The following is a 26,100-nucleotide window of genomic DNA, read 5'->3' as shown; positions in this document are numbered from 1 at the left end:
AATGATTTTTTGAACGTACTAACTAAAAGGAAAAAGAAAAAACAAAGCTAGGTTGAGAAGATGAAGAAGATGTCACAATCTATCAAATTAATAAGCCAACAGGGAATCACCGCAATGGTAGGAAATGCATTGATAATATCCAAGCAAGTTTTAATCCAAAAACTCAAATTAAGAGGAGAACTTTGTTCAACTCATCATTCTCATAATAGAAAATTCTATTTCATTTTACTGTTAGCTCCAAATGAGAACCGCTAAATAAGGAGGGGAAAAAAAGGGAAATTTAACCACTGCTAAATATTATGAAACAAACTCACAAGAATTGCAAGAATATAACTATGTATTTTCCTAAAAAGAAAAAGAATATAACTATGTATTGTTTCAAAAAAAAAAAAAAAAAACTATTTAGTCCATGCTTGACAGAAATCAGGGTCTTGTGCTGGTTTAAGTTAACAGAGCATATCAAGTCGTGCGTTTCATTAGCATGTCCTTTTTAAGATTGAACATTATTCGTTGTAATTTTAGCGTAAATAGTTAGTTTCACATCATATACAACGAGTTTAATGATTGACTTATAATAGAGGTGGTTCGTGTTTCATTCAGCGACAAGCAAACGATGTAGTTCATTTATTAGTAAGGGTGTTATTGTCTTATGTTAGTTCCCATTTTCATGAATGCCATCTTGTATTTAGTGCAATATTATGAATGAAATGAATTAATTTGGTTAGTGTCAACAAGAAAATAGAGGTGGTATGTACAACATGTTTAATTTTTTTTATCACACAACACCCTATGACTCGCAATTTTATTATTCAACATGACACATCAGTACTAATAAGCCTCAAATTCAGTGGTGGAAAAACTTTTAAATTTTTTAATAAGTATATACTTCAATAATTAGAAATATTAGAGCACTAAATCGAAGAATTAGCAAAAATAAGAACCAAAAGTACATATTTAAACCAAAATAAAAATAATTCATCCACCGTTCTCAAAATCCCTTGTATAAACATAAAATTTTGGTGGAGATATGATGTCAAAAATCTCTTAATATTCCTAATTTTTTACATTCTATTCTTGATCTTGTGCTCTGCCAGGCTTTCCAAAAAATTTATACATGCTTTCTATTAATGTTAAGAAGATAAATCCCATGATGAAATTGTAATGATAGTTTAATCTCAATAGTTTATAAAATTAACTTTTCGGCTTTGCCGTGTAGAAATTTAGGTTTAATCACCTTGTTGGCGCATGAATGTGTTTGAGAAAATTTTTAATTGAATTGTTTATTCAAATAATGTGTTTGAGGAATTATTAAATTGAATTGTTTATTGAAAATGCATGATAATCATTAGAGCTGAATGAAGACTTTGCAGACACTTTGCTTCGCAATTGAACAATACCAACTTATTGTGACATTTATGATATTTTATTTTGACCTTCCCCTTGTTTTCTGTTCTTTTCATTTTCATACATAATAATAATAATCTTTACTTGTTACTACATAGCTATCATGTAAAATAATTGAGAAAACACTTAGCCACAATTGTAGCAAAAACAACTAGCTAGCCACCTAAACCCTAAAGGTAACCTGCAATCATGCTCCAATCATTCCAATAATTTATCTTCCTTGTGAAATGTGATTTATATATATAGTTATAATTATCACATTCATTTACATAACACAAATAATTAAGATATTTGTATGTGACATATCATGTAGATTTTGTGGTCTAGCAATAGGAAAATTCCAACAAATACTGCTGAATCCAAGATATGTTCAACTCAAACACATCATAAGGTTTAAATTATTCACCATGTTATATAGCTGGCACATTTTTAATTCATTGGATCATTATTCAAATGATATAAGAGAAGGAAAACTTGCCACAAGAGAGAGAAAAGAGGGTATATTTGTAAATGTAGGGTATCAATCATTTGATATATACTCAATCAAATAATAATAATAATCATCAATCCAAGCACATATATAAGCTCTATTTCATTTCATTTCCAACTCCCACCAAATCTCAATCTTCATAGAATACCACACTTTTATAGTATACACACTCTTCTAGCCTTAAATTAGCATGGCCAAATCACCATATCTAGAGGAAGATTGTATCAAAGACTACAAAATAAAAAATAATAGTAGCCCTAATAAAGCAAAGAATTTATCTTTCTTTGCTTCTATTTTCTCCCTTTTCATCTACATATGTATCTTCTATATTTTCAACCTTTCTCCTTATACTCTCTTGAACAACAACATATTTTGGTTTATCATGTCCAACACTTTAATCCTCATCATAGCTATTGACTATGAAGCATTCTCTTCATCCAAACAAAAACAAGAAGATCTCCATGAAGAGTATGTAAAACATAGTCAAGAAATAAGAAACCATATGCATGTCTCATCAATTCCAACATATGAAGAATTACAAGTTGATAAGCAATGTATTATTAATTCTAACCAAGAGCTAGATGCTAAGCTCTTGCAAGAGGAAAAAGAAACAATTGTCCCCGAACGTGTGTTGGAAATTGTGGTACAAAATCAACCAAAGAAAATTAGTACTAGTGATGATAGTGCAAATGAGAAGAAGAACTCAACACTTCTATTGCAAGTAGATGGTGATGATGTTCACAAGGAACATGAATTAGAGAAAGCAACATTTCCTACAAGATCAATCTACCGAAGAAGTAAATCTTATAGACACAATAGAGCCAAGCATGTTGTGATTGATGAAAGGAGGAACTCAGTGAGAAGGTTAGAGTCTATGAAGATAGAACCAAAAATAGAAGAAGAAAATGAGTTTTCTAAAATGTCAAATGAAGATCTCAATAAGAGGGTGGAAGAGTTTATTCAGAAATTCAATAAGCAAATTAGACTTCAAGCATCAACTATAAATTAATTAATGTCTATCAAATCTAGAAGACCTTTTCAGAGTTAGAATCAGAGGCTATATTCCAAAAATTTTGGTGTCATGTACCATATGTACTTGTTTAATTATGTTACATTTTGCTATACACGTTCTTAGTCCTATCTTTTTCTCACAGTGTTTCTCTTGTCTATTTACTTTAGATTTTGTGCATGCACCAACATGTTCTCTTTCATGTTTTTAACTTTTTTTTTCTTTATTAGAGAAATTGAAAAACTAAGAGATTCCTTTGAAGTAAAAAAAAAAAATATTCATTGAAAAATTAACGACTAAATTTATAAAATATGAACTCATTCAAATCTTAATATTTTATTTTCTTAATAATTATAATTTCATACTCATTTTTAATAAAAAGAAGAATAAATAACAAAAAAAAAAAGAAGCCTAGAGATACATACACATCTACCATCATGAAGCAAGAAGCCAAGAACTATCTTGATAACAACTATAGTTTTAATATTAAAAACTAGTCTATATTTTTTAATATTAAAAAATATACTAAAATAAATTTTAATTATTTTAAAAAACTAAAAACATTTTTTGTCAAAAAAAAAACTAAAAACATTTTAAAATTTATAAGTATTTACTTGGCATTAATTTTAATAATAGTGGTTGTAAAGTGTTACCGATAAAAATTGGCAATGATTGATGAAATTGGCAACAAACAACGTTCAAAGTGTTGATCGCGACCAGGTGGTCACACCTATCAAAGGTGATGGTTAGAGTAGCGGTTGACGATGGTCAGACGGATGGTGGTCGGATGTAATCGTCGATGACTGAAGTTGTGGTCGTCAGTAGTTGAAGCAGTGGTCAACAATGGTTGGAGGGATAGTCGGCGGCCATTGGCCATGAAGTGCTAGCGATAAAAAAAAAAAAAAAGAATTATAAGACTTATTTTTGTAGTTTTGAAAGTTAATTTTTTGTTAAATTAAGAAAGAAAAAAAAACCTCATTTTACCCGAATATACTATTAACATACTTTTTTTTTTTGGGTACAAGGTAACATACTCTTTAAGACACCATTTTTGACACACTAACTTCTATTAAATTAAAAGATATTTTTAAACAAGTTTTAGCAATCAAACAAGCCTCATTATTTTAGAAATATATTTTAAGCACTCTTGTGGTCTATTATTAACTAGTAACGATTTGGTCTTTACATTTTAAAAGATAACTCTCTTATCACCATATTTTGATTCTTGATAAAAGCAACAAAAAAAAAAAAAACAAAAATGGGCACATATAAACCCTCAATTGCTCCCACAATTTTCCTAATTAAAAAAATAAAATCATCTCTCCAAAATATTGTGAGAGCAAAAGTACTTTTGTTTAAAATTTATTAAATTATGTGGACACCATAAAAATTTGATGAAATTCATATAAACACTTTGATTAATAAAACAAAGTTTAATGAGTCAAGAAAGTTGGTTTGTATAATAAGTTGACTATTTCAAAAGGGTACAAGATCAACTTTCGCTACCAACGTAAGAAATTCTTTATCAGTGCTCTTTAAGTTTTGAGCCATTCGTTGACCCTTGTGAGCTCCATAATCCAAGTCATTTAAACTTTTTTTTTTTTTTTTTGTGAAAAATAGTGTGTGTGTTGAAAATAGTATGATAGGAAGGGTTCCACTAGTATCTTTCATTATTTCTCGTTCATTTGAGTTATCATATTTGAGATGTATGAAAGATTAAATGTGTGTATCATTCATAATTGAAACTTTGATTTGCCAAGTTGTAAAAATTTGTGCCCCTGGACTCAACCTTTGTTTTTTTAGGAGAACCATCTTTGGTTTTGTGTGATCTTTTTGTTCTATTTAGGCCTGTTTGGTTTGGCTTCTGAGAAGCAATTCTAGCCCAAAATCAATTCTCTACAGTGCCAAAAGCAATTCTAACCAAAAATAACGTGTTTGGTTCAGCTTTTCAGAATTGCTTTTGTCCTCCAAAAGCAATTCTCCATGAAGCTACAAATCCTAGCTTCTAGCTTTTCTAGAATCAATTCTCCTTGAACAACGTGTATAGGTTTGTATATTTTATTATTACAACACGTTATTTTACTTTATTGCCCTTTATCAATTCTCATTCTTTATCAATTCTCCTTTAGCTATGTCTATTTTAGTAATTATACATTCAAAAGCAATTCTACATAATTGCATCCAAACATAAATCATTTTGTTTAATCAATTCTACATAATTGTATCCAAACATAAATCAATTCTCTCAGAATCAATTCTGTCAGAATCAATTCTATCAGAATCAATTCTCTCAGAATCAATTATATTCAAAGCTGAACCAAACGGACACTTAATAAACAAAAATGCTTTTCGAACGCAAAATCTGACACCAAATCTACATGTTTATACAATTTTCAACTCTAATATTATTTCCGATTCAAAAAAAAAAAAAAACTCTATTATTATTTCTTTATCCTTTCTCTGGCTTTATGATTCTGACACCACACTCATCCAATGTTGTATTTTATACGATGTAAGATACCGTGTCCGATTTTTGTGTCTAAATAATACACCTTTAACCAAGTGATTAAACTCAAATGGTTAATGAGTTATATCAAAAAATGAATTGTTTTAGAAAACTTGTGTTTAATTTCTATGTGAAATAATTTATGGTCATGCTATACTTATCTTACAGCCAAACTTTAGATTACTTGGATCATTTTCCTAAGAACATTTTTTTTTTTTTATTATCGTGTTATTGGTACAAGGAAATTGCCCCATGCGTCCTTTTAAATTAATTGCTCAAAGCATTCAAATGTCAATAATGCCCCCTATTTTAAATGATCGGATGTTACAAGCGGAAGATGAAGCTCAAAAATTAACTTTTTATGTTCTACCTTTTTGCTTCCATTTTTTTTTGCCTTTAGCATGATATAAGTAGACTTTGTCACAACCAAAATGATTTTTATTTTTTGTGCAAGCAAAATAGTAATATGTGATGCACAAATGACTTTTTCATCATTTCATCGATAAGTCACGTCAAATTTCATTTAATTAATGGTGGTATTCAATCATCAAATAGTGATTTATTTTTTTTTGTACAAAAGAGGTCAAATAGTGAAAATTAACTTTTGTTTTTTGAAGGAAGTGAAAATTAACTTATACACCCTCCGGTCACTAATATAAGCAAAAATTCAATTTTTAGATACATTCAATGAATGATGTATGTGACATATAATAAAGACCACATACATCATTAATTGAATGTATCTAAAAAGTGAATTTTTATTTATATTAGTGACCGGAGGGTATACATAAGATTTATCTCATTTATGTAGTGCATGGTTGAACTTTAATTAATTCAAGTGATATTATAAAACTATTTTTACAAAAAAAAAAAAAAAAAAAAAACTGATATTAACGGTTAAGATAGAAGAATATGAGAGAACAGAAAAGGAATGGCTCTCTTTGTCTTCTCCATAAGCAATTAGAATCTGAAAGAGAAAGTGTTGTATGGTTGCAACAAAACCAATCATCACAATGTTTTCTCTCCAAATGAACCTCTTTCCCTCTCCAACGCTAACTACTCATTCCTCAACAAAGACCCTTCCCACCACCACTGTTACAGCTACTAAGCGAAGAGCCATAGTCTTCAGTTCAAGTCTTGTAGTTGCTTCTTGGCTTAATTTCCTTAATTTCAATTCAACACAACCACTTTCACTTTCACAACAGCTACAAGATGAACTTCAACAACAAGAAGACCACCTTGTGCATTTGTTTCAGGTTTTTCTGTTTTTTTATGACACCCCTTTCACTATTTTTTATAATGTAGTGTTGGGTTGTATTGAAATTCGAAATACATTTTAAAGTTGTTTGCTTTTCTTCATGTTTAATCAAATTTTGCAATTGGGTCATGAACTTTAAAAATAGGAAGTGTATGATATAGTTCTTGAACTAATTTTTTTTGGGAAACCCAACTAATTTTGGGTACCAATCTCACCATCAACTAGAGGCCTAATTGAAGCGAGAACAAACATTCTTTATCGACTGACCCAATACAAGAATTGTTGGCGCATGGGAGATTCAAACCTGAGACCTAGAAAAGAGCGCACTCCTTGGTCCCAAGCCTTCACCACCAGGCCAAATCCCTAGGGTTTAGTTCATGAACTAAATTGACGGATTGAAAATAGTTTAGGGAATACTTATTATATTTCTATAGTTCATGGACCAAATTGGAGAGACAATGATAGGTTAGAGACCAAATTAATGGTTTGTTTTTGTTTATAAGTTGATCTCTAAATTTTCATTCTTTTGATATGTGGCCAAATGTGTTGAAGTAACACTTTTGATGTTGGGGGCAAATGCAAGCAAATGCGGCCAGTCGGCCACAATTGTAGTTGTGACCTATGAAACACGGTCACAGACATGGAAAGACACGGACATTGACACTGATAATAATTTGAGAAAATGACATAATTTAAATGTAATCATATGTGTCGGTGGTGTCCGACATTGACACATGTTCGACAGTGGGACATGCCTAATCCGAATAGTATCTGTGCTTCATTGATTGTGACACCGTTGCAAAGTCCTTTAAAGTGCGACCACAATTGCAGTTGCAAGCGACAATTTTGAATTATATGATTAAAAGTTTAAAACCAATGCATGTGGAGATTGACAAACACACTTTCAATATACTCTGTTATTAGATAAATGCTGATGTCATATTTGTTCTCCAACACATACGAAATGGTGATTTTTGTTGATTATTTTTTAATTAAGCATTTGATTATCACAGGAAACTTCGCCATCTGTTGTTTCCATTAAAGACATTGAATTGACTAAAGTCCCCAAAACCTCTTCTAATGAAGTCATGCTAGATGAGGATGAAGATGCAAAAGTGGAAGGCACTGGTTCAGGCTTCATTTGGGATAAATTTGGCCACATAGTAAGATGAAAAACAAATCAGAAGAGGAGTTTCTTTATTTCTCCCCTTTAATTTGATTCTGCTTGTTATACTTATTTTACAGTTATGCCATTATTTAAAAAAAAAATACGACGCTTTAGATTAAAGGTTGGTCCGGTGTTCGAAACATATCGTTGCCAGACATTAACACAACACCGACACATGTGGTTACACTCAATCACTTCTATTTTCTTAAATTATTACCAGTATCTAGATATTAGTGTCAATGTCATAGTTGCTGCCTGTATACGTGTCAGTGCTCCATAGTAGAGCAATTATCTTATTGAACAAACTATTGCTTTCAAGATGTTGTAATGGTGCTTTCAATTCAATGAAGTGGACATACTGAAAAACTGTTTGAAAACATTGGACTGTGAATACCTAAATGTAAGGCACGTATGCATAATTTGACAAACTATCTCAGGAATTGCAGACTCTCCCATGACATAGATATAGTCTTTAATTACACATGTTGCCATTTTTTCAAACTTTCAAGGTAGTCATTTGTTTTTTTTCTTCTGGTGCACAGGTTACCAATTACCATGTTGTAGCTAAACTAGCTACCGATACTAGTGGTTTACAACGTTGTAAGGTTTTCCCTTGTGCTGATAATTCCATCAAACTTCTTATTTTAGATGGAAGAAACATATGTAATATTGGAGTTTATACTTCTATCTGTAGGTTTTCCTAGTTGATGCCAATGGGAATAACTTTTCCAGGGAAGGGAAAATAATTGGGTTTGATCCATCATATGATCTAGCTGTTCTGAAGGTATATACATTCCAATCCTCTTCTTTTCTATTCATTAATCTTTTCCCGAACATTTTGATTTCTCTGTTATTCCTGTTGGATTCTTCTATATGCTCTCAGTCATAAATGTCCACTTTCCAATCCATTACCATAACATGCCCAAATATGTGAAAGTCATTTTCAAATATGTGAAAGTCATTTTCAAATCTGCTTGTTCAAAGTTTCTTTTGAGCAAGTTGATATTATGCAACAAACTATGGTTATTAGTATCGTACGATAAATGCAAGTTGTGTCTCAATTTGATACTAAACTGAACCCAATTGATGTTAGCGTGTATCTATTAAGACATTAATCTCATCTTGAGTCCTAATTCATTGTAACGAATCACTATCTACACTTAGTGTAGCTGGCATCTTTTTTTATCAGCTTTGTATAACCAACCACTTTTCTTTTGGCATTTGATAAATGGCCTGATTCTTGAATTATTTTGAGGTTTGTATATGATATATTAGTTTATATTTTATGTCACTTTATTTTTACTTAAAAATGATACTTTTATTGACAATGTATCATTTGATTCACAATAGGATTTTCAATTCACAATTCAGAAAATAGGTCTTCAGAAATGATACTTTTATTGACAATGTATCATTTGATTCACAATAGGATTTTCAATTCACAATTCAGAAAATAGGTCTTCCGATTCACGACTTGAATATAAACTTGATAACCTTGCAACAAATGTTTAGTTCCTTTTTTTTGTTTTGTTTTGGTAATGAAATGTTTAGTTCCTTTGATTCCCAATATTAGTGTAAGGTTCTAAAAATGAATACAGAAACAAATTTGATGTTCATCGAAAGACCCTAGTAAGTTGGTTTCTTTATGGCACAAAAATGCAGGCATTTGCTTTATGGTATAAATCCCTCCTATTCTGTCCCAGTAAGAAAAAACTGTCTGTCTTATCATATTAAGTGTTTGGCCAGGCCATCTGCCTTAATACTACACAAGGACCAAGTATTCTAAGACCTCAGATAATTTAGGAGGAAACCCTGGTTGTGAGCTGTCACCACATGACACGACCAAATGAGCTAACGGGGGGTTTAGAGTTCCTCTTTTCAAGGAGACTCGTCCACACCTGGGCCCTTTTAATATGACGAGGAGAAGAGGGGCCGCCACATGTGGCTTCCATGTCACTTGACACTACACCTCATTTGCTCCGTCCAAGAATGAAGAATAAGATGTAACACCGGATATTCCATATTAGCTGATGCAACTGTACTATGGTGGATTTAGATATGATATCATAATCCGGATCTGCCATTCTGTATTCTTCATCTTATGAGTTATGATAGTGATAACAAACCATTACTTACAATACTCCTGGTCTACTCTTCTAGAAGCTGGCAAAAATTAGAAGACACTAAGATTTATCACCTTCCAACTGACAACATGTATTACAAGTCATGACTTATTTGTAAAGAAGTAAGGATTGAGTTACACTGCTCTCCTTTCAATGTTGTGAACTTGCTTCCTTTCACAGTAAGCATAAATGGAAGGGAACACATTTTCATGGTCAACAATTCTGAAATTGGATGAAATAATTAGTGGCATGATAATAGGGTTATGATGTTCATTTCTGCATCGTGCATGTAACTGAGCACTTTGAGCCTGACATATGATTATTATTTTTTAAAACCATCCCTGTCCTTCTAACCTGTCTAACTAACTAACTAACCAATTTTTATAACTAACTATTGATGCTTTTTTTTTTATCAACTAACTATTGATGCTTTACTCAACTGACTTGTAACTAACTATTGATATATGGAAATATCTAACAAGTTCCCTTAGATGTAAAAATACTTTGTATTGTTTTTCTTTCCGCCTACTTTTGTGAATCTTACTTTAAGAAATTAATGACATTTGATCTATTTGCAGGTTGATGTTGATGGATACGAAATAAAGCCTGTTGTTATTGGTGAATCTAAGAATTTACATGTTGGACAGAGTTGCTTTGCCATTGGGAATCCTTATGGATATGAGAATACTCTCACAACAGGGGTAATATCTCTTGTTAAGTTGAATCCAACATGGTAAACTTTCATTAGAAAGCCTCTGAATCTGCTAAGAACTCTATCTTATCGTTGCCAAATAGTTATAGATGAAGGATGAAAATCTGTGGATAAAATTCAAGAAATTATTCATAACAAAGATATGACATGTTAAGCTGTAGTTTTTTGATAAAACAAAATCGCTTGGTTCTTCAGAATAATATTATGTGATCTTTGTGTATTATGCGATGTAAATTATGCAGGTGGTCAGTGGTTTAGGCCGCGAGATACCTTCCCCAAATGGAGGGGCTATCAAAGGAGCTATTCAAACTGATGCAGCTATTAATGCAGGTAAGCTATACCCTTATTTGTGGTTCTTTATGTTAAGACCTCAATACCAAGCATTTGTTGGCTTGTTGCCCTATGGATTAAAATTAAGGAAAAATATTACTCCCTTTTGACCCACAATAATCGTCGCATTTGACCATTTTACACATATTAAGAAAATATGATTAAAAAAAGAAAGAGAATGGTGATTTTATTGAGTTGTCTTTATTAACCATTTATGTATTTTCATTATCGCCAATGCAAAGTGAAAAACAATAGGTTAGGAGCGATGCACGCAAGCTTTGTTTGGTAAAAGGTAGCGGATAGTTAACAAGGTAGCAAATAAGCTAGTTGAAAGCGTTGTTAAAATTAGTGGCTGAATTAGTAGATAAGTATAAAATGGCATAAAAAGATACTTTTAATTAATATATTTTTTCTCAATTAAGTTTAGAAGGGTAAAATTGATAGAAGAAAAAAATGATAAGTTTTAAGCTCAAATGCTACTTGAAATAGCTTATCAAACAATGCTACAAGCTTATGATTTTTTTTTGTTACCAAACAAGTCCTTTTTTGTCATATGAGCTTATAAGTTAAAGTTATCTGCTATAAACTAGAAAATTGGTCTTTCCAAACAGAGCCATAATATTAATTAGAGAGTTCGATTGGATAAAATCAATTAAAATTACTTTGAAAATTGAAAGTGACACTTTTTGAGACAACATTTTTTTTTCAAATGTGATATAGGGAGTAATTTGGAGAAACTGTACAATGTAACCAACGGTCACTTTACTTTTGCCCCCAATGCTTCTTAGAATTCTCCATCTTGTTTTAGATTTCAGTATTTTCCATCCTTTACTTCTGATCATAGGACTATATTAGTTTATGATCTTGTGTTCGCGCACGGATGTTAACAGGAAATTCAGGCGGACCATTGATTGACTCTCATGGCCATGTTGTTGGAGTAAACACAGCCACCTTCACAAGGAAAGGTAATATAATGCTCCTTCATTGTATTTTATCGTGTATAGTTCAATATAACATGTCCTTTCCCATATTTATACTTCATTTGCGTCATTTTTGTTGCAAAATTCTGTTGCTTGTCACACTTTTTAAAAATAGTTTTATACAAGAAGCTGCCACAAAATTGAAGTCTAGAAATTGAGATAGAAAACTTCTGTCTACTGCATTATTAACCTTCAAGAATGTTTTGCTTTCAATCTAATTCAGGTACCGGAGCTTCATCAGGAGTTAACTTTGCAATTCCCATCGACTCTGTAATTAGAAGTGTACCATCCCTTATTGTATATGGAACACCTTATACTAATAGGTTTTGAAAATGCATGTAATCAACTTTTTTTGTGGAATGCTTTATAAAAACTTTCGATATCATATATTCACATTAAAGATGTACATGAAAATAAATACCATGTTTATTCTAAAACTGAAATGAGTATTCTAACCTTTCTTTTTCTTTCATACAAGTGGTCATTTTAAATAATGTGGGAGATAAAGTATGCTTCCATTATGAAGGTACAATTAACTATGAGGCAGTGGCACTACTAGACTTGATGTTGGAACACTAGTTTTGAAATTGAGTGGAAGTTGGAAGAGTAAACACAGTCCCAATTGGATAGAACTAGTATTTGTGTGAATTGAAAAAATGTCCCGCATAGGAGAGGACACACTAGTAGTGTTTATATAAGTAGGGGATCACCTCCATGGGTGTGCCCTTGGGGTATCACTTTTGTGAATGGGTGAGCATTTAAAAATTATATATATGACGTGCGCCGTCGGTAAAATTCAACCAACCAAAATATTAATAGAAGTAACTAAAACAGTAAACTTATTCTTTTGTTATTTATTCAATGAAATAGTGACATAAGAAAGTATTATGGAATTTAATCCATTTGAAGGAATTACAAATCAATTCTATAGAAGAAGTCGGAACCTCAATAACCATTTTCATTTGTTGAAATCATCCTTATATCCTTCCTCTAGGTGTCAGGATTTATTTATTAGTTATGACTTTCTCTACCAAATTTCTGATCATTTATATCAGCCTCCATGTGTCCTGAGCCACCTGACAGCAGCTACTTTTGGCACAAAGCCTCAACTTGAGATAGTACTTGGACTCATGACTTCAGTATATTTAATCAAAGAAATTATGATCGTAATAATAGCATAATCTTCACAATCGAGCAATATCAGAACAAATCATAGACATCACTCATGTCATCTTCTTAACAATTTCTGCTCAGTGAAATCTCTAACCCTTTGCCCTGCAAGAAGAAAATAAAAAATATCACTTGTTAGTGACACAATCACCAAATTGTACTGAAATCTTCAACCGTTGCGCTGAAAAATCATTAAAAACAGTTGTGATTTTCTTAATTAACTTAAATTTTATTTTACTAAGTTTGCTGTAAGAGTTTAAGATCATCAGATATTGCATCTCAATCAATTTTATTTAACTAATTATTATCATTATCATATGTTTAAAATCACAACTCTAGCATCTTAAACATAAAAAAATTAACAAGATGTGTGTGTGTCTCTCTATATATATTGAACAGCAAATTAACAAGATATTTTGTATCACAAATTTGTCACAACTCACACTCCATTACAAATATGTTTGGTGTGTATGTGGAAGTGAGAGAGAAACCTGAACCAGTAGTTGCTAGACGATGGAAGCTAGGTTGTGCTTGGGTCAGGTGCAGTGGTGAAGGAGGGAGGTCTATTCTTTCTTCTTTGCTTCTGCTTGTTTTTTAGTCTCTCTAGGTTTGTTGGGGTGAATGAAGGTTTGTGTTTACTATTTTTAGTGATCTGTTGAGGATGATGGTGAGAATGGAGGTGGTGAGGATTTTGGCTCAAGCTCTCTGTCTCTCTACAATATTTTATTTTCTTCTCTAAGTTTTATTCGGTTCTCTACCTTTGTTTTGATTTATTGCCCCTACTTATACACAAAATATTAGGTTAATTTCTTTGTTTAAATGAATGAAACCAACCTGCATGCCATTACTCAACACACTTTAATGTGTAATTTTTGTCCTTTTCATGCATAGACAAAGATAAAGTGAAATTGATTCTTTTCACAAAAATGGAAGAGATTACTTCACGCCTCTCAGACTGAGCCTACTACATTGTCTTTTTATTCTTTGTATTTGGATTAAGATGTGATGCAGGCAGGACTCATCAATTAGTTGCAGCTTGCAGGTAGCTATTGCCTGTAGCTCTTTGTTTTCCTCTTCCGTGTATAATTTTTGCTTTTTAGTTTTCCTTTCTTTTGCTGATTGTGTTTGTTATACAATTGTGGGCAAGATTGATTGCTGGGTAATTAAATAAAGTAAAAGTGTGTTGCAGTTCTACTGCTATATTATACGTCATGAAGCTTTCTCAAAGAAAATGGTGTTTAGCATTTGAGATCTTCGTTAAAATTATAAGTAGAATTAGAACATTATTTGTGGAACGCTTTAGATAAACTAAGGATATCATATTTACATTCAAGTTATATGAAAATACCACTTCCATTCTAAAACTGAGAATGAGCGTTCTAACTTTTTTTCCCCCTCCTTTTAGCGTCAGATGATACGTCCGGTGAGGATGGATGAGAGGCAACGGTGGCGGAAAGTGTTCCGGTACGTTGGCCGAAAATTCTTCGATCAATTTTAGTGATGTGCAAACTTTACTAGTTGTTTCTACAAGCTCTCCTAAACAATCCCACAAGTGATTATTGCTGACCTGAGCAGACCTGCTAGTGTTACAAGTATAGTTTCCTATACAAATAGATGTGTACATTTTTTATTACCAAGACAAGAAAACATGAGCTGATTTACCCTTTCTTCATTATTTTATTATTTCTCATAGGAAATGCAACTTTTCGTTATTTCCAGGATACAAATTTTCATCACAATCACATCGGAATACATTTAGTTGATACTTTATATATCAAACTCAGCATCTCAATTCTCAATTACAATACAGGCCCATGAAGTTTAGGATGCTTAAAAATTTACAATAAATTTGAAGGGAAAAGACGGCATTGGCAAGAATAAAGCAACTACAAGATATTGAAGCCATGTAATGTCACCATTCCAACATAGTTATATTTTTATCTCCACTCAAATGAACCGTAACATTTTACACTCATGGGAAACCATAATCTTTTCTTCATGATTGAAAACATAAGCAAGCGCACCAATCCTATATTCTAAAACAACATACTGAAATCTCAAATTCCATTGATAATTCATCAATGGAACAAATGAAACCCCCAAAAGTACTCATGTTTTGTGAAGTGATAGAAGTGACAATTGTTCATCTACAGAGCAATCCACGTGACATGACGTGCGGCAAGAAGAAGGAATAAGAATAAGACCAATGCACCTCTGTTCCATTGGAGAAGGAGACGAACGTCGAGTGCTACGATACTCCACAGTATCCTGAAGAATAATATTCCCTTGCTTGTCCATGCAATAGAAGTTACCCAAGAAGAATCTTCCATCTTTGATCCCAACCAACATTTGGCGAAACAGCAGCTTCCTTACCCGACTGACTCGATCTGATTCCAAACTGTCTGAGCTTCCTCCTTGAACTGGAACAGGTTGTTCTGCTACTTGTTCCATCTTAGCACTTGACAATCACCTGCAAACGAACAACGGATGCCATCTAAACAACTTCAAAGTCTGAACAAGTGTAAATGCAACTTCAGAATATAATATTAAAACAGAAAGACGGTTTATGAAAATATTATCATTGTGAGTCAAATTCAATCACACACAACAAATCGTGCAAAATACGTGAAGTTGACACGCATCAATAAGCTTATAAAGAGGTCTCAGATTATTTAAACACATCATAATCTAGAAAAGATGATCAACCAATGTAGGCAAATTAAACACATCACTGACCTTACCTTTATAAAAATCACAGTACATTAAAAAAATCACAAAAAGATATAAATTAAACGTTCATTGCAAACAGGAAAAAAAACAGATTTAGATGGGGATTTCACTGATTTATTTAGATTTAATTCTGACAGCAATTTTCCTTAACTCAATATCAGAAGAGGGAGCTTCATATCCTCATTGTGAAAACTTCTCCCCCAGACAAACACATCTAAAACAGTCAAAAAACTGAAACGAAAAATGAAAGGTTTTTCATTGCACTGGATAATCAAGGAGATAATAAACAAATCATAGAAAGAAAGTTAATTAAAATCAGAAATCATTCAGTTCAGTGGTGTTGTCAACAGGCAAAGCAATCTCTGGAAGAGAGAAAGCCCTGCATTCAAGTAAATATCTTTTTTCACAACTTAATATCATTTTGATTTTCATCATAGCAAATAAATAAAAAATTGACCATTTATTCCAGAAAGTGAAACAGAAATTAACAGTAAGAGCAGAAATGATTCATCCATAAACCCTAATAAAGGTAAGGTAAGAGAGAGAGACATAAAAGTGACAACGGGTCACTCGTTGAACCATATGGTTGAACATGATGATTAAACTAGATAACACAGTGGTATAACCCGGACTCTATAACAAGTTTGAGGTGACATAATTTCACAAGCTCATTATTCAAATTCATTGGGGTGACATAATTAGCTAATCAAACACAGACTAAATCCATATTATAACTATATCCCCTTCTTCCTTTTATATTGATGCGGCATTATTTTGCTTCACATTATCAAAATAATGGAACTTTACAGAAAATTATACCCTTTTCCATCACCATGATATTTTCCCCCTTTAAACTAACAATTAGTGTTTTACCAAGATTGTGAATTTCATTATTTATCTGTGATATTGAGCAGGTAAAGAAATAACTCAATAGAAATAACTCTGCAAGATCTTCTCTACATAAAGCAAGTGCGATTAAAGCATCACTTACACATAGGGGTGGAAATGGGCTAGGCCGAGCCGGGCTTTGTAAGGCCTAAGCCTGGCCTACTTCAAAAATTATAGGCCTGAGCCTGGCCTATTACCCGTCATAGGCTTATTTTCGAGGCCTGGCCTGGCCTTTTTAAAGGCCTGATGAAGCCTGAAAGCCTATTTAAAAGCCTATTTTACACTAAGGCCTAGGACCATCTATAAGCCTACCACTAAATAGGTCAAAACTTATGAAGGCCTAAAACACACAAATATGACTTCTACTAAATAATAAATACTACGAAGGGCTAATCACACCAATATATCTGCTACTAAATAGCCAAATCATATGAAAGCTTAAGTTTATAAAAATAAAGCATCAACATTATCAATAATGAAATGCATATTATATATTAAAAGCTTAATAGGCCGGCCCGACGAGCTTCACAGGCTTTTTTGTAAGCCTTAGCCTAGCCTATTTAAGTAAATAGGCTTTATAAAAAGCTTGAGTCTGGCCTTTTTATTAAACGAGCTGGGCCGAGCTAGGCTTTAAATAGGCTAGGTCTGTTCCCACCCCTACTTACACACAATTCTCCACAACGACCCTGTTTGGATAAACAACTTAATTTGCGGCTTATAGCATAAGTGCTTATCGTGTAAGCTCACATGAAAAAGGTATTTCGATTACACAGAGTAAAATAAAGTGAAATTGCTTTCGTTTAAGCTATAAGCTGTTTTTATAAGCTATTTTGGAGAACTTATGGAAATAAGCTATTTTGAATTTGAAGAGTGAGGGAAGAAAGAAAAGAACATACCTGACAACAGAGAAACGAAGGAAACGCGAGGGAAGGACAGAGACCGGAAGAAGGCAGGACGGACGGACGGACGGCAAGGAAGGAAGGGTTGCGAGAGAGAGAGAGTGAGACTCTGTCTAACTTCGTTGTGTTTTTTTTTTAACGACAGACTAATTTTAACTTTATTATTTTTTGAAAATATAAACTATTTTTTGTTACAAAACTAAAGAAAAAAAAACATAAAAATTACACTGATAACCATTATAAACAAAAATCCACGTTTTAAATTCATTCAATAAATTATGTATATGGTTTATGATAGAGATCATATACATAATTGATTAAATGAATCTAAATGTGAATTTTTGCTTATGGTAATGATCGGATAGTGTGCACCGTATGAAATCAAAGTTTCCATAAAGTTCGAAATGAGAGGTATGCTGAGCCAAGCTTAATAAGAAAATCAATGCAATGTTTCCTTCTAGGAGAGTGTGGACAATGCAAACACTTCAATCTTGATAAATTGAATCTTTGATATCTTAAAATCAAAGTAGTAAACTTGTGGAATATTTGTGTGGGATCACGATGAATATTAACATAAAGAAGAGAGTTTGTGAATCAGATCACGTCGTGATAATTCAGTTGTTTAGCTAAAAGCAACATTTTCCTAAAAAAAAAAGAAGCTAAAAGCAACACTTGATGAATAACGAAAATTCAACATGAAAATTTTCGGAGGAGCCTGCGAGGAGCCCCAAGAAACTTGATATCAGAATCTCTTAAGAATGACGAATCCAATAAAAAATTTGGAGGAGCCTCAGAAGTTCCCATAAGAAACTTGATATCTAGTGGGGTTGCATAGACAATTATCATCAACATCAAGAATAATACAAACTTGATTTGAAAAATCTCATTTAACTCATATTTCATGGTGTGCAACTAGCTGGGAGCTAGAGAAGTAAGAGATTTCATGGTGTGCAACTGGCTGGGAGCTAGAGAAGTAAGAGATGAAGTTTACAGTTATATTATGAGCATCCACTGTAAGATGGTAGATATGGATAGTTGAATTGGAGAAGAGAAAAACTGCAATAACACCAAGACTACCATATATACATGCGTCAAAAGTGTTGGAGTTGATTGAATATTGTCCCGCCTTGAGCCAGCTAATCGCGTCCAAGAAGCCAGGAGAAACTAGTGTTAGAGTTGATCGAATATACTCTCGCCTTAAGCCAGCTAATCTTGTCCAAGTCAGAAAATAAGTCAAGAGAAACCAAGAAGATGCTAGAGATTTCTAAAAGTTGAATAGTCTATAATACAATGAAGGAATGTCTTATTATGCTCATTACATCAAAGACCTAGACCATTAAAAACCTGATTGCGTTGGTGTAACAAAGACACAGTGAGGAGAAATTATTGCAAGCCAACTAAATAAGGAACTTGATCTTTTCTATAATAAATATAAACAATGACATAAAACATCCACAAGTTTGAGCCGACAAAATTGTCGAAATCCTATAATAAATATAAACAATGACATAAAACATCCACATGCCGACAAAAATGTTGAAATCGTTAGATCAGATATCGTGATCGATAGAACTCCGACATCTCTACTTGTGCTTAAGAGAAAATAAATAAATAAACCAACTAAAATTACATTTTCCCCATTATTAAAAAATAAAAAATCACGCCAAAATAAATAAATAAATAAAAACACTTGGACTGGGATCAGAAGCGATTCTTTCTCTGATTCTCACGTTAGGGTTTTAACTTCTTTCTTCTTCTTCCTCCTCTTCTTTCAAATTCCAATTCCAATTATAATCAATCAGGTATGTTATGTAACTACGAAGTTCACTTCTTTTCGCCAATTCACATCTATATTCTTTTGCTTCTCATTCGCATCAATATACGCTTCTTAAATTTAAAAAACTTCAAAAAAAATTATTATAAAAATTTCTGAATTGCCAATTTTTATTCGTCAATTATCTTTTTCAAGCTTTGTTAGGCACCTTGCAATACAATTCGGTATCGTAAGAATATAGAATTATTTGTTAAGCTTAATTTTTTAATTGCATTTTTATTGAATTGTGTTTTCTATTTTTACTATGCCAAAGTTAATATTGAATTATGATCTGTGATTCTATAATGTTTTTGCCTTATAATTCTGTAAAATCTTATCCATCCATATAAGAGTATATGTATTTTAATTGGGATATGTTCATATTCTGTTAACTGATTATTACTAAATGGGTGTATTTAGATCTGCTATTATTTGTTTTTAGAGCCTTTGATTTAGCAAAAAAGTGGTTAAATTTTGTTTTTTTATTGTTTATTTGATGTTTTTTACTGTATGGTGAAAATAAAACAATGTTTTATGACGGGTTATTATGCGTGTATTTGAAAGTATGTTTTGTTTTCAGGAACTGCATCGGTGATTTGTAGAATGGGTGAAAATGGTAAAAGAAATCGTCAACAGAGAGACCATGGTGACCGTGGAGGCCGTAATGGGGACAACAAAAATCAGAAGAGGCGTGTGAATGACAGAGATGAAAGGGACAAGGGTGAATTGATTGCGTATAGGATACTATGCCCGAATGAAGTTATTGGGAGTGTTATTGGTAAGAATGGAAAAGTTATAAATTCAATAAGGCAAGAGAGTAGGGCAAAAGTCAAGGTTGTGGATCCATTTCCCGGTGCCAAGCATCGAGTTATAACAATTTTTTGTCACGTTAAGGATAAGAAGGAAATTGAGATCGAAGATGAATTCGACAATGAGAAGCCTTTATGTGCTGCCCAAGATGCTCTTATCAAGGTTCATTCTGCCATTTCAAATTCCATCGAAACTGCTGGAGATTCCGAGAAGAAACGAAAGAATAAGGATGAATGTCAAATCCTTGTTCCCTCTAGTCAGTCTGCCATTTTGATTGGCAAGGCTGGGGCTACCATCAAACAACTGAGAGTTAAGACAAGGACAAATATCAAGGTCGTTCCGAAGGATGCAGCTGACCCTGAGCACTCGTGTGCCATGGAATTCGACAATTTTGTATTGGTAGGTATTTTTACCATAATCATACATATTAACTTGCTATTGAAATGATGGTCAGATTGATAAAATTATTACAAATATATGAATCTCCATTCTGTAACGTGTGTACGTGTGTGTGTGTGTGTGTGTGTGTGTGTTAACTTAGATATTTTCTGATTGTTTGATCAATTCTTTTGCAGTGAGCTTCTATCTTATTATGTGCTTGTTTTCATTGAGTAGATTACAGGTGAATCGGAAGCTGTAAAAAGGGCATTATTTGCAGTTTCAACTATCATGTACAAATTCTCCCCCAAGGAGGACATTCCTCTTGACACAACTGTACCAGAAACCCCTCAGAGCATCATCATTCCTTCTGAACTTCCTATTTACCCACCTGGTGGACTGTATCCAGCTTCAGATCCTATTATTCAACCTAGATCCTTTCCTCAACTTATAGGTGCTACAACTATGCAAGATCTGCATGGTGGTTATGTGGATACAGGAAATACATGGCCTCTGTACTCATCTCCCCTTCCGGTAGTTTCCAGTCTTGGTGCTTCCCAATCTGAAGAATTAATTGTAAGAATGCTGTGCCCTTCTGACAAAATTGGACAACTCATTGGGAAGGGAGGAGGTACTATTAAACGTATGAGGCAGGCTAGTGGTGCTCGTATTGAGGTTGATGATTCCAAGGCTCGTCATGATGAATGTTTAATCACTATAACTGCAACAGAGGTGATTATCTGTGTTTCACCTATTATTACTTCTATATTGTTGATATTGTTGATTTATCTTAAATTAAATATTTCTTGGCTGGATCATCATGTACGTTTTTGCTTTAATGCTCTTTTATTTTCTTTTGATGACCATGACCTCAGTTTTTTTTAACTGACTCATACATTTCATTCATATCCTTGAAGTTCCATTTAAGTTTAAAGCGCATCAGATCCATAAATGAAGGAAATATTTTTATAGTTGTTACCAGTTAATTACTGTGGACTCGTTGTTAAATGATTCTGTGCCACCCCTCATAACAAGGAGAATTGATGCTTGATTCTGTGCCACCCCTCATAACAAGGAGAATTGATGCTTATTTGGAAATCAGCGCTAACCGAGTCCATATGTTAACTGCAATATGGTATTATCGTAGATCAGAATTTTAAATCTTTTAGGGTGAGGGACATGGTGATTCTGCAATGTTACTCACGTAAAGAAAATATTTTAACTTAATTATGTCAGAATGTCAATAAGGTATATGTCAGGAATAAGTTTCTGTAAGTTTTCACACTAGGAAGCAGGTATTTATTTGTTGCTTTATTTATAATGTGGTTAATCTATAGGTGTTAACTGCAGATAAACTTGGTATCTTCTTCAACTAATTCCATTTCATGATCAACTTTATGCTTGGTTTACTTTTGGTGAATTTTGGTGCCTCATTTCTTTTCTTCAATATTCTATATTCTGCATGTAGTACTAGTAGCCTTTTCCTATTTTGTTTTGAATGTGCTGTTCTGGTATCATAGAATTGAATTCTCATGTAGTATGTGTGTTTTGTAGTCTTCAAGTGACCTGAAATCCGTAGCTGTTGAAGCTGTTCTACTGCTGCAAGAGAAGATAAATGATGAAGATGATGCCCCGGTTTCAATCCGGCTCCTAGTTCCATCTAAAGTGATAGGGTGTATTATAGGAAGAAGTGGTGCAATCATAAATGAAATTCGGAAGAGAACTAAGGCTGATATTCAAATCTCAAGAAGTAATAAGCCTAAATATGCAGATGACAATGATGAACTCGTTGAGGTTTGAATTATTTTTCACTTCATTTTTTTTTTCTTTCTGTAATTTGTGTAGCAAATTCATTCAATCTGCTTTTTCAATTTATGATGTAGGTGGTCGGTGAAGTTGATTGTGTGAGAGATGCACTGATTCAGATAGTCTTGAGACTAAGGGAGGATGTATTGAAAAATAAGGACATTGACCATAATCGCCACATAGGTTCCGAATCCTTGTACGCTGGCAGTTCTGTTCTTTCAGCACCACCTATGCTGTCTTCAATTCCTGCTACTGCTCCTGCACTAGCTTATGATCAGAGGACTGGAAGCGGAACTGGACTGGGCATGCATTCTTCTAGAAGCCATTATGGATATGATTCTTACTCGGTATGATAACGTATTCCTTTTCATCAAAAAAGGTTTACTTCAAAGTTCAAGCGTTAGACAGAATATTTTATTCACTGTGAAGTTCCACATTTCTCCTCAAGTATATATGTCTAGGGTGAAATTCGAATGACTATTAAGTGTTAATATACTTGGTCTTATTTGTTGTTGGTAAATATCACACTCTTGTGTAATATTAGTTGCTTGGGACATCTTGTGCCCAATGACTATGCTCAATGATATTATTCTTTGAGACTAATTCTAATTATAGACAATTTGATTGAGTTTAGGTGCAGCAAATAACTTGACTTTCTTCATCATATGGATAAGGATGTTTTTACAACTGTACATTTAATTTAAAACGGGAAAATCTTGTAGCAATGCAAATTGAAGTTATACTAGCAGTGGAAAGTATATCTTCTATTTTTAGTCATTTGGGTTGGAATATAATTGTTATGAAGTTATGAGAACTGCTAAAGATATAATGAAGTAGTTAAATAGTGAATGCTGATGGATTTTAGCTGTCTTTTCTTCATCAAATTTTGCTTTCTTTTCTTTGTCAATTCTTCCAGCACTGTCTGAAGTCTGTTTTTTCGAGTACGATAGAAAATGGATACTTGCGTTTTCCTGTCTCTATTTTGTTTTTGTTGCAACATAATTCATTTTTATTTTCAACTCTTGATTATATGGAACTGATATTTTCACTCTTTTTTGCTTCTTTGTAAAAGATGGAAGACAATGGCTATGGATCTATGTCTTCATATGCCACCAATCTGTATGAAGGGTTAGTGTATATTGTTATTAATTACAGTTATATGTGCATGTATAATTTACAGCTGATTTGGTCCCTTTTCTTTCTGTCTATTCATTTAGTCTTTTGTTAAACTGGTTGGGTATTTTCAACTCATGTTTCTTGCCTTTATTAGACATCGTTTGCCTCCCCTTTCAACATTGGAGATGGTTGTTCCTGCTAATGCTGTTGGCAAAGTGATGGGTAAAGGTGGAGCAAATCTAGCCAATATCAGGAAGGTTAGTTCTCACATTCCTATTTATGTTTCTTTTATTCTATGGAAGAGGTGAAATAATTCACGGTTTGAAAGGAATTTTTCTATATCGTATTATAATATTATCAATCATCTCAAATACATGACATGGTAATATAATGCTATTTAGTTTTGCTATTTGGTGCGCGTCATACACATGATAGGATAAAGGCTTATCCTATCATATCCTAATCCACATCCCTCGTCCTATCTTGACCATCGAATGGACCCCAAGGGTTTTCACTCCGTTTTTTTCAGTGTTGTTTTCTGTTTTTTACATTTTGAGTGACAAACCATCAAATTTTTAGTGTTATCTTTCAGATGTCATCTAATGACAACCATAAATATAAACCTCCGCCAAAAAACTTAAAATAGATACACACACAGAGGGAGGGGGAGAGAGAGATATGGAGACTTGCTCTTTTAAATGTCAATGGCCAAAGTTTCAGGCATTCTCTCGTTTATACACATTTGACATAGCATCATGGACTAATAATTTTTTGATATTCCATGCTCATTACACATGCACATCATTAAATGTGTATTTTATGCGGGGTTGTTTCAATTCAGATTTCAGGAGCAACAGTAGAGATTTCTGAGTCCAAATCTTACCGGGGTGATCGCGTTGCTCTTATTTCTGGCACATCTGAGGAAAAGCGCGCAGCTGAAAACTTGATCCAGGCATTCATAATGGCCACATAAGCTTTCAGAGCTATTTCCAGATGTTTTGGAGGTGAAAATTTAATTCTCAATGCATCTGCTCATTCCTCTTGTTACTTCGTCTAGGTTGGTTTCGAGAGAATATCCTCTAGGGTTCTTTGACTGGACTCGTGCTTCTTCCATAAGGGACTAGCAAGATTGTGACAGAGCTTCCATTGCTGGTTTTGTATTTAGGATTTGTAGTTCCTTTCTCCGCCTTTTCTTAAATCTACTCTTCATCTATGTCTTCTCTTAGAAATGTAGGATCTTTCTGTCCATTCATGCTGTTTTTCCATTATTAGTGTGGAATCATCTTTATCTCCATGAATAATGAATAATTCTCGGAGGAACCATGAAGCGGTGTTTATGTTGTTGACTTGTTTCTTCTGGCACTGACTTTTATTATCCTCTCTTGGTGAAATCATCTGTTCTAATTATGCAAATGAAATGCAAGATTATCTAGCAATTTCCTCTTTCCGGTAACCATGGCTTTTGAGTTCTTCAGTCAAAAGTGCAGTAGTTGCCTCACGAAATTGATAATTTGCAGATCATTTTCCTCCTCCATGCTATTTTCTGTATATCTAGTAATTCAGTGTAAGTGAGGGCAGTTGAAAATATGACCTTTTATGTACTGTTTGATTTCCAGGCCTCTTGTCATTTTGTTACCACACTCAATGGCACTTTATTATATGCCTGTAATCTGAAAAATCATTGGAATGTATTTTGTATAACATGTGTTCTTGCATTTCACTTCCCGGTTGTCTTATGATGGATACCATTCACAAGTAAATGCTTGCTGCTGCATTTTATTGTAGCTGTCCTTCCCCCTCTTCCATTGTGGTTCAAAATGATTTTGTTCTATCTCTTAAATTCTATCAAGTTAAGTTCATGTTATGATCTCTATATCAGGCTTATCTGCTACCTGCGGCATATAAATTATCCGATTGCAACGTAACATGTATATATTTCATTGGATCTCCCACATTCAATTGGGGCTCTTGTGTTTATCTCTATCTCTGCTTTCTGCGGCTTATCTGTTGTACTATTCAGAACGTATTTCAACCGAACTTGTATCGTTTTTAACTGAATTTTGGTAACCAAGATATTAAATTGATTTAATTTTAGTAATTTTTCCCAAATGAAAATTGAAGTTGTTGGTAATAACTGGTTACTAATATGTTAGGCATCAGCTCTTCAGATTTTTCTCTTTGACTACTAAGAATAATCGCAGAGTGCAATAAGATAAAGTCAGCCTATTTCATCAGCATTTGCCTCATAGTATTCCTATCTTTTAAACATCATTCTTGCAGCACCAATGTGCTCAGAACTTTCTTCCACTGCCATGTGACTGACTCCTCTCTAGCTTTCTTTGTAGGCTTAAATATGTTTTATTCTCTAAAAAAAATTATGTTCGACACCATAACAAATTCGAAATGTTTCACTTTAGTCTCTTCTGTTAATATACATTGTTATATGCCATGTGACATTGATTGCATGACATTTTGTCACAACCACGTCAAAACAAGATATGATGAGAGGT

General features: G+C 33.2%; 4 protein-coding genes and 1 long non-coding RNA gene across 7 annotated transcripts; 4 read left to right on the top strand and 1 right to left on the bottom strand.

Moving 5' to 3' along the window:
* The first annotated feature begins 1,998 nt into the window (after window positions 1-1,998).
* On the top strand, window positions 1,999-3,047 carry LOC146944291 (cotton fiber protein). Its single transcript, XM_085742691.1, has one exon. The coding sequence runs from the start codon at window positions 2,085-2,087 to the stop codon at window positions 2,901-2,903; it is 819 nt and encodes a 272-aa protein (XP_085598817.1). The 5' UTR covers window positions 1,999-2,084; the 3' UTR covers window positions 2,904-3,047.
* Window positions 3,048-6,340: 3,293 nt separating this feature from the next.
* DEG5 (DEGP protease 5) lies at window positions 6,341-12,417 on the top strand. Its single transcript, XM_085742689.1, has 8 exons — window positions 6,341-6,665; window positions 7,681-7,830; window positions 8,378-8,440; window positions 8,530-8,619; window positions 10,537-10,659; window positions 10,913-11,000; window positions 11,891-11,965; window positions 12,204-12,417. The coding sequence occupies exons 1-8, from the start codon at window positions 6,396-6,398 to the stop codon at window positions 12,308-12,310; spliced, it is 966 nt and encodes a 321-aa protein (XP_085598815.1). The 5' UTR covers window positions 6,341-6,395; the 3' UTR covers window positions 12,311-12,417.
* Window positions 12,418-12,806: 389 nt separating this feature from the next.
* On the bottom strand, window positions 12,807-17,793 carry LOC146944288 (Small nuclear ribonucleoprotein family protein). Of its 3 annotated transcripts, XR_015025893.1 has the most exons (3): window positions 17,665-17,793; window positions 14,499-15,620; window positions 12,807-13,255 (listed from the first exon to the last, which is right to left on the bottom strand). XR_015025893.1 is itself a non-coding variant. In XM_085742687.1 (2 exons), the coding sequence occupies exon 2, from the start codon at window positions 15,599-15,601 to the stop codon at window positions 15,260-15,262; it is 342 nt and encodes a 113-aa protein (XP_085598813.1). In that variant the 5' UTR covers window positions 15,602-15,661; window positions 17,665-17,793; the 3' UTR covers window positions 14,854-15,259. The 3 variants fall into 3 exon arrangements, 2 of the variants coding, with proteins under 2 accessions (XP_085598813.1, XP_085598812.1); XM_085742687.1 differs by lacking the exon at window positions 12,807-13,255 and having other exon boundaries at window positions 14,854-15,661; XM_085742686.1 differs by lacking the exon at window positions 12,807-13,255 and having other exon boundaries at window positions 14,854-15,620.
* On the top strand, window positions 13,593-14,892 carry LOC146944289 (uncharacterized). The gene is made up of 2 exons (XR_015025894.1): window positions 13,593-14,192; window positions 14,556-14,892. It is a non-coding gene; the product is annotated as an uncharacterized LOC146944289 (long non-coding RNA).
* A 1,577-nt stretch (window positions 17,794-19,370) lies between the features above and the next one.
* LOC146944287 (KH domain-containing protein At4g18375-like) lies at window positions 19,371-25,310 on the top strand. The gene is made up of 8 exons (XM_085742685.1): window positions 19,371-19,469; window positions 20,061-20,689; window positions 20,906-21,400; window positions 22,223-22,462; window positions 22,552-22,821; window positions 23,547-23,602; window positions 23,745-23,847; window positions 24,432-25,310. Exons 2-8 carry the CDS (start codon window positions 20,084-20,086, stop codon window positions 24,561-24,563), a joined length of 1,902 nt encoding a protein of 633 aa, XP_085598811.1. The 5' UTR covers window positions 19,371-19,469; window positions 20,061-20,083; the 3' UTR covers window positions 24,564-25,310.
* The last annotated feature ends 790 nt before the right edge of the window (window positions 25,311-26,100 follow it).

Source organism: Medicago sativa, chromosome 2 (assembly GCF_051527215.1).
Source record: "Medicago sativa cultivar Bolivia chromosome 2, Bolivia_mono, whole genome shotgun sequence".
NCBI lineage: Eukaryota > Viridiplantae > Streptophyta > Magnoliopsida > Fabales > Fabaceae > Medicago > Medicago sativa.
Note: the sequence above shows the minus strand (reverse complement) of the source record. Positions and strands in the feature narration are given on the sequence as shown.